Below are 7,920 nucleotides of genomic sequence, written 5' to 3'. Positions count from 1 at the left end.
AATTTCACAAGCATGGGATCATTACAAGTCCATCTCATATCATAATTTGAACAATGATGGTGATAACTAAATAATAGTAATAATGATAATAGTTAAAAATTATTATTATTAATTATAATAATATTAATAATGGTGGTGCAATGGTTAGTCTCACACAGCAACACAGTCCCCGGTTGGATTCGCAGGGATAAATATCCCTTTTTAAAATTAATTTTGACCTAAAATTGAATTGTTTTTATTTGAAATATCTATCTATCTATCTATCTATCTATCTATCTATCTATCCTATGAAAGTATATATTATCAATCAATCAATTAATTTTTTCATCGATAGTTAAACCAAATACCTTGAGCTGGATTTTAACGGGCGGGGGTTCGATTCCAAACCTGTCCCTCGACACACGATCGCGCATGCGCACCAAGTCGGACCAGCGCTTTCGCTTTGACACTTCCGGTTTCTCTTCACGGGGCGGGGGGAAGGGGCGGGGTCAGCGGTACCACGTGATCCAACACACATCTCCCTCCCCTCCGAGGATTCGGTTTTTAATTTTCCAATTTAATCTAGATTTTTATTTTAAAGTTGATTTTTTTTTCTGTTGTTGTTGTCGATTTTATCTTCAAGTTTGCTTTAATTTTTTTTTTTTTTTTTTTTAAAGTTTTTTTTTTTGTTTTGTTTTTTTTTTCCCCGCCACCCGCGGAGGAGCCCCCAGAGTCTCGGCGCACGGCGCAGGCTTGGGGAACAGAAGGGGGCGGGAGAGACGAGAGAGAGAGAGAGAGAGAGAGAAAGAGAGAGGGAGAGAGAGAGGGAGGGAGGAGGGAGGAGGAGAGGCAGAGAGCGGTGACAGCGCCGAGCACCTCCGAACACGCCGGACGTCTCCGCACCGTCTCTGTCACCCCCGCGGACGGAGTTTACACTCTTTTTTTTTCCTCCTATCCTTTTTTTTCCTCCCCTCTTTTTTTTTTTTTTTTGCTTTTTCGATCGTCTTGCGCCGCCGAGCGCACACACCCTCCTCCTCCTCCTCCTCCTCCTCCTCCTCTTCCTCTCCCGGTACTTTTCTCCCGGTGTGTCCGCTCGACCGTCATGGTTTCTATAATTTCCGACCTGGATCCGCTCAAGAGCTGGAACGTCTTAAGGTAGGAGGTTATTTTTCTTCTTCTTCTTCTTCTTTGTTTGTGTTTTTGTTTGTTTGTTTGTTTGCGCTTGCACAGAACCCCCCCTTATAAAAAAAGATATCTCATGCACGCGGAGCTTCGCCATTGTGGTCGTAGAGGAGAAGCGAGAGAAACAGAAAAAAAAGGGGGGGGGGCGTATTTGTTTGTTTTATTTATTTTGTATTCTTTTTTTTTTTTATTAATTATTTAAGGATATTTCCGGGGCGGGTCCCGGAGCGTGATGAATAAATAAATGGGTAGATTAATAAATAAATAAGAGTGGCGCGTAATTACGCACGAATTGCGCCGTTTGGCGATTAATCTGGCGCTTCCCTGTCTAAGTCCCCCCCCCCCCCCTTTCACACACACACACACACACACACACACACACACACGCACACACACACACAGCGGCTCCGTACATCTCATTGAACTTGAGCAAGTCTCACCCACCCCCCTCCTCCAGGAATGAATCCTGAAGGTTCACTTGTTTCTTTTTATTTATTTTTATTTTTTTTTATATTAATCTGTTTCAAATGTATTGTTACTTTTTGTGATTTGAAAGCTGCTTAAAAAAAAAAGAAGCCAATGTCAGCCCTTTTCACTTCCTGGCAGGAGGTGGGGACCCCCCAGCCCCCCCCCCCCCCCCAAAAAAAACTGCCTCCTCTATCAGAGGTCAAAGGTCAATTAATTCATTTCCCCCCCCCTCTTGTAAGTGCTGCCAACACACTCCGTTCTCTCAGTTTCAGTTTTTTTTTCTTTTCTGCAGCAAGTGGAAGAGGACGGGGCTGCAGACAGCTGGTTCTTTACATTCAGCCCGTTCATATTTAATTTGATTTAAGTTAATTTAATATATTTCATCAGTAAGCCATGAAGGTGTTTTTTTTTAATTTATTTTTGATTTGATTTTCAAGTCAGGAAGGCATCAATTTTATTTCTTTATTTCATTTTCAGTTTCTAATTGTTTTCTTTTTTTTTTTTTTTACCAATTAAGGAGTCATTTTTTATTTTATTTTATTTTGGATTCTCGTTTTTTCTGTAAGTCGCACAGGCATCATTTTTATTTATCCATTCTTTTTTTTTTTCTTATCTTTAAATCATGATGGCGTTATTCAGGAACATTTTATTTTATTTTATCAAGTTTTTCGTCTACATTTACACCTGGAGTAGCTTGGCAGAAGCCCCCATCCACCCAGAAAAAAAAATAAAAAAAAAACTCCAATTCTCCGATGACGCCGTCAAAACCTCCCTGCGCCTTTTTTTTTTCTTTTCGTGGTTGCCCCGGCAACAGCTCGCCGAGGGCTGTTACAGATTGTTAAAAAGTGGGGGGAAAAAACGGGAATGAAGGGTGCGTCGCCCCGGGGCGTCGCAGGATCACATTTTTTAACGCCGAACGTTGTCGCCGGCCCTTTTGACATTTTAGCGTCCGTGAACAGGAAGTAGTCGCTCGGGGAGGTCAGGGGTCAGTGACCTCAACACCCCCCGCCGCCACCTGTCAGAGTCACATGACCCTCAGACGTGTTTTGACCACTTTGGGGGCGAGAAGGAACTATTTCCTGTCCGTCCCCGTATGAGGACGCCGTCTTTTTTTCCTCCGCTGTTGTGAAATGTACAGCCATCCAAACAGCCCTGGTGGTGTGTTTGTGTGTGTGTGAGTGTGTGTGTGTGCGCGCAGGCTGCGATGATGTCATGGTTTTCTGAGTGGAAGCGGAAGATCCCAGAATTATGTAACATGATGAATTATTGACCGGACTGTTTCCCGGGCACTCGCTGCGTCGACAAAACACCACGGCGCTAACGCCCGCTGGCCTCACACACACACACACACACACACACACACACACTGCACGCCCCCCTCCCTGTTTCGGTTTGATTTCCTCCGTCTGCGCTGTCGTCGGATCCGAGTCTTTTTTTTTTTTGTTGTTTTCGTTTTTTAAGTTCTGAGCAAAGATGTGGAGGGAAACGGGCCCCGCGGCCCCCCGACTCCCCTCACCCGGATTAGGTGGAATTATTTGTAGGTAAGTTAATAAATAAATCAATACAGGGTTGACGGGCTTCCTTCTGCTGGTTCTCACCCGGTGAGTTGAAGTTTTAGGAGGTCATGAATCTAGAAAAGCAGGGATTGAAATAAAAAGGCCTGAATATTTCAGCCATTTGATAAATAACTCATTATTCCCCTGGCGGTGGCGGCGGCGGCGGCGGCGGCGGCGGCGGCGGCGAGGACTATCGCCATTTCTATTTCAGAAGCCCCAGACGCCTCCGATTATTCCGCTAATGCTCCTCTTTTTCCTTTTTTTTTTTTTTTTTTCAATCAATTCAACCCTCCGTCCTGCTAATGATGTCATTTCCAGAGCAGACGGCGATGACCGTCCACACACACACACACATACACGCAGACACACACTCACGCACACGTGCACGCTGGCTGGTTTGTGGAGGGGCGGCCTCACACACAGTGGCCTCCCCCATCGTTGACTTCAATGAACTATGAGCTAAAATAAGCTCTGGTTATTCGGCCTCATAGGAAAGGGATATTCAGAGGTTATTTTATTTTCATTTTCAGATCATTTTCTCGAATATGAATGTTATTTCGGAAGTTATTTTTGAATTTCTTCTTTTGTCACGGTCATTTTTCAAAGAGTATTTTTCCTGAATTTATCATTTTTTTATTTACTGCTGTTTTATCGAGTGTTTTTTTCAGAACCTATTTGATTTTATTTATTTTTCGGATAATTTTCTCTAATTTGAACATTATTTCTTAAGGGGTCTTCCAATTTCTTTTTTGTGTAATTTTTTGACTATTATTTTTCCCAGTATTTATCTATTTTTCATTTTTTGCTATTTCACCTTTTTTTTCGAAATATTCATTGATGTTACGTAGTATATTTTTTTTCTTTTATTCTTTTTTTCAGAGATTTTTTCTGCATGGTGTCCTGATCTGTCAAATGTTTTTGGCATTTTTTAAATGTCATATTATTATATTTTATTTTATAGATTAATTTTTTTTGTACTATTTTTTTAGATCATCTTCTGGACTTAAAAATGATTTCTTACATAGTTTTGAATGTCTTTTTTTTTTTTTCATGGTAATTTTTTTTCATTTTTTTTTTTCCAATTTTCATCTACTTTTTTATTCCTTGCATGTCTTTTTTTTAGGACATTTTTAAGTAGTCATTCGATCTTTATCTTGTTTTATTTTATCTTATTTCATTTTTAATTCTTTTTTTTCTTTTGGCTCATTTTCGTCATTTTTTTGCTGACTCAATAGAAGAAAAAGAGCGTGTGTGTGTGTGCGAGTAGGTGCTCATAAATGTATATATATATGTATATATATATACATATATATATGTATATATGTATATACGTATATATTGAAGGGTGGGGTTTGGGGTGTATTTACCTCCCGCTCTCTTCTCAATGAACCATCCCAGATTAGAGACCGGGCGAGGAGCTGTCGCCCCATTTTAATGAAGCTCACACACACTCTCACACACACACACTCTCACATAAACACACGCACGGACACACACTCCCCTCGATCGACTATGATAATGAAGCACCTCGGCGGTGATGGCGGCGGCGGTTTCCTCCCTAATGAGACTCACAGGCTCCGATCACAAACACAGCGCTAACAAGGAAATATGTCGCGTCGGCGTGGCGGGAAGGTGGGGAGGGGTGTGTTTGTGTGTGTGTGTATGTGTGTGTGTGTGTGTGTGGGGGGGGGGGGGGGGAGGCAGGAAGTCCACCTGAAGCCGGCATGTCCGAATGAAACCTCAAAACAAGAGCAAAACGGTGAAGTCAGAAGCAATGGAGCAAGTCGGGATTAAATAAACCTGACTTTCCAGCTCCAAAACCGAACCCAGATTTAGGAGACGGTTCACACCGTGGGAGTGGGAGGATTCGACCCAGGAACAGATTTCACTCAATTCATGTGCATTTCTTTCTTTCTATTCAACCACTTACATTTTGAATCAAGTTAAATTTTAATTTGACTTATTTTTGTTGTTTTTTTTTTTCAGATTATTATCCTATTTATGAGTTTTGTCTTTGAATCTCAAATCTGTTCCCTGCTAATATATATACATAAATATATCTGCTATATAAATCCTTTCTTACCGATATTCAAATATTTTTATGGATGTATTATTTATTTATCTATTTTCATTTGCTCATTTCAATCAATTTCCAATCATTTAATCCAGATTTCCAAGCCATTTATTGTAGATTATGAAATATTATTTAATAAGTTTTAACATTTTACACCATTTTTTTTCTGATTTCTGGCAGGTAATTATTATTTTATTATTATGATTTTATTTTAAATATCTATTTACCTATTCATTATCTATGAATAGGTATATGAATTAGCCCAATTTTACCTGCTGAAGCCCTGTCTACTCTCTATATTCAGCTATGTGTGTGTGTGTGTGTGTGTGTGTGTGAGAGTGTGTCGTTCCATTACCCCGGGGTTAAATCACCGCCGATTGGCCGCTTTATAAAAATAAAGATGACCAAAGTATCCGCCAAAGTCGGGAAACTGCTGCATATTTTATGACGGCTCATTAAATCCGCCGCGTCGCCCCTTAATTCCGATTGAGGCGGGCGGCGGAGGGGGGCTTGACCTTTGACCCCGTCGTGTTGGTTTTAATTAATTCACTTAAAGACTTCGTCCGCTTGCATTATGTGTCGCTTTATATCCCGGCAGAGCGCGAGGAGAGGCACAAATCCATCCCCCTAATTACCAGGACCGCCGCTTGAATCTTTAAATCCCCCCCTAATAGAGCCGGCGTGTGTGTGTGTGTGTGTGTGTGTGTGTGTGTGAGCGCTTTATCTATAAACGAGACCTCTTCTTCATTCAGGATTAGACCATTTTTTCTTTAACTAAAAAAAAAAAAAAAAAAAAATGCACTAATGTTTTGAAGGAAATGGTTTCTTAAAGGTCGACTGCGATATTTTTTTTTCGCCGCCCGTTCTGTCGGAACGTACCGACGCGTTCTCGATACGGAAAAACGGCCGAGAAGAAAAAAAAAAAGTAATGACATTAAATTCTAATAGATCGTATTTTATATGAGTGTTTACTGCAAGGAGCGACTATCCAGACCAGATGCGTTCAGGGTCCTGAGTTCAGGGTCGGAAAAATGAATTTCGGTGAATTTTTCTCACTCCTCATAGGTTGGAAAGAACCGATTTTTCTTTTAGCGACAATTTTTTTTTGTTTGCGGATCATCCAGACTCCGGTCCCACTTTAGATTTAATTATTATTATTATTTTTTTAACCTTTAGTTAATATGTCTGAATCCTAGCGTGGTTATTACATGGTTATAAGCTAGTAATAACAATAATAAGGGCGTTTTGATCGTTATTTGCGTGACAGTCGTGTTGTTTTTGGAGCGTCTCCCGGAAAATGAAGGGTGGTTGGTGGTGTTGTTCGGGGGGAGGGGGGCTCCATCTGCGCGTCCCACGGCTGTCCATCACGCCGGCGACAGCACGGCAGACAACAATGCACCGTTTAGCGTCGGAGGCGGACAGTCGGAAGACAGGGGCGGCCCAGATTCCTCCGTTTGGGGGGCGAAAGAGATGGAGGGATGATTATGGAGAGGGCAGGAAGTGACAGGAAGAAGTGCATTTTTGGAAAATATCTACCAAGAAGGTCAACTGCTCTTCCTGTTTTTCCACATTTTCTTTTATCCACAATTTAATTCCCGATTTTTTTTTTTTTTTTTTTTTTTTTAATTCTGCTTTGCACACTTTGAAGGGTGTAGCTGATTTTCAAGTACGATTTTTAGCAGATTCCTTCCTCTTTTTTCTTAATTGTGTCACTTCCTGTTTCGCTGTGAACGTTTCCGGGTATCAGCGTCTGGGTTTGGAATCGGCTTAGGAGAGCCGCGGGCTCGGATTCTGAGGCGTCGGAGCACGATGGGTGTCTTAATTCGGCGGCGGCGCCTTTTTCCGCTCGGTGACGCCTGATTGGACGAGCAGCGTATCTGCCGTAGATACCAGGGTGTCGTCAGCGTATCGCCGCACTTTGTCACTGCTGCCTTTCAGACACAGTCAAATAGTCCAGATACTAAGTGTGTCAGGGAATTTATTCCTCATATCTAAGATTCATATTTATATATTTATGCCATTTTTTCATGTTATTTAATTTATCTATAATTTATTTATACATATGTTTATAATTTATTTAAAGTAATTGTATTTTTTTTTTAATTGATTTTTATTTATTTATTGTAATTGTATTTTTTTTTCTTGTGTTGTTTGGTTCCAGCTGTGGTCATGTTCTTTTAATTTATTTTTATTTGTTTATTATAATTGTAAATTTTTTTCTTTTTTTTTCTCTTGTGTTGTTTGGGTCCAGCTGTGGTCACGCTTTGCTTTTATTTATCTTTTTTTGCTGCTCTGTTTCTTTCAACAGCACAAAGAAATAAAATAGGTGATTTATTAAATCGTCATGAACGTGACTATTTTCTACGCCGTCATCGGAAGGGCTTCTAACGGTATTTGTGTGTTTTTTTTCTGGGTTTTTGGATATCCTACTTTGGCTCCAAAAACTTTAGCTGTTGTTGCTGTTGACAGCTCGAAGCCGTACCGCTGCTTTTTCAGCCGCCGTCAGGTCTGTGAAAAAAACATGGCGGCGTTGATAACGTGAGAAAGCTTGTTTTTAAGAAAAAAAAAAAAAAATTGTTACACATTTGTTCACCGGAGTGTGAGCGTGGTGTGTGTTCCAGGGGAAAGTGTGACAGCAGGAAGCTGCGGTTCGAGGCCTTG

General features: G+C 40.8%; 1 protein-coding gene across 14 annotated transcripts in view; it reads left to right on the top strand.

Moving 5' to 3' along the window:
• The first annotated feature begins 769 nt into the window (after window positions 1–769).
• Window positions 770–7,920, top strand: part of celf2 (cugbp, Elav-like family member 2) — a 193,208-nt gene continuing 186,057 nt past the window's right edge. For 12 of the 14 annotated variants that reach the window (XM_086146561.1, XM_086146562.1, XM_086146560.1 and 9 more), the window contains exon 1: window positions 812–1,134. In XM_086146561.1, the coding sequence (XP_086002687.1) occupies window positions 1,082–1,134 (53 nt within the window). In that variant the 5' untranslated portion in view covers window positions 812–1,081. Of the gene's footprint in view, window positions 1,135–7,920 lie in introns of all 14 variants that reach the window. The other 2 variants (XM_086146559.1, XM_086146556.1) reach the window with 2 other exon arrangements.

The sequence above is a fragment of the Fistularia commersonii genome, chromosome 5, assembly GCF_037954325.1.
Source record: "Fistularia commersonii isolate RoL2024-O1a breed Wild chromosome 5, RoL_Fcom_v1.0, whole genome shotgun sequence".
NCBI classification, from domain to species: domain Eukaryota; kingdom Metazoa; phylum Chordata; class Actinopteri; order Syngnathiformes; family Fistulariidae; genus Fistularia; species Fistularia commersonii.
This window is presented reverse-complemented; position numbering and strand designations above follow the sequence as displayed.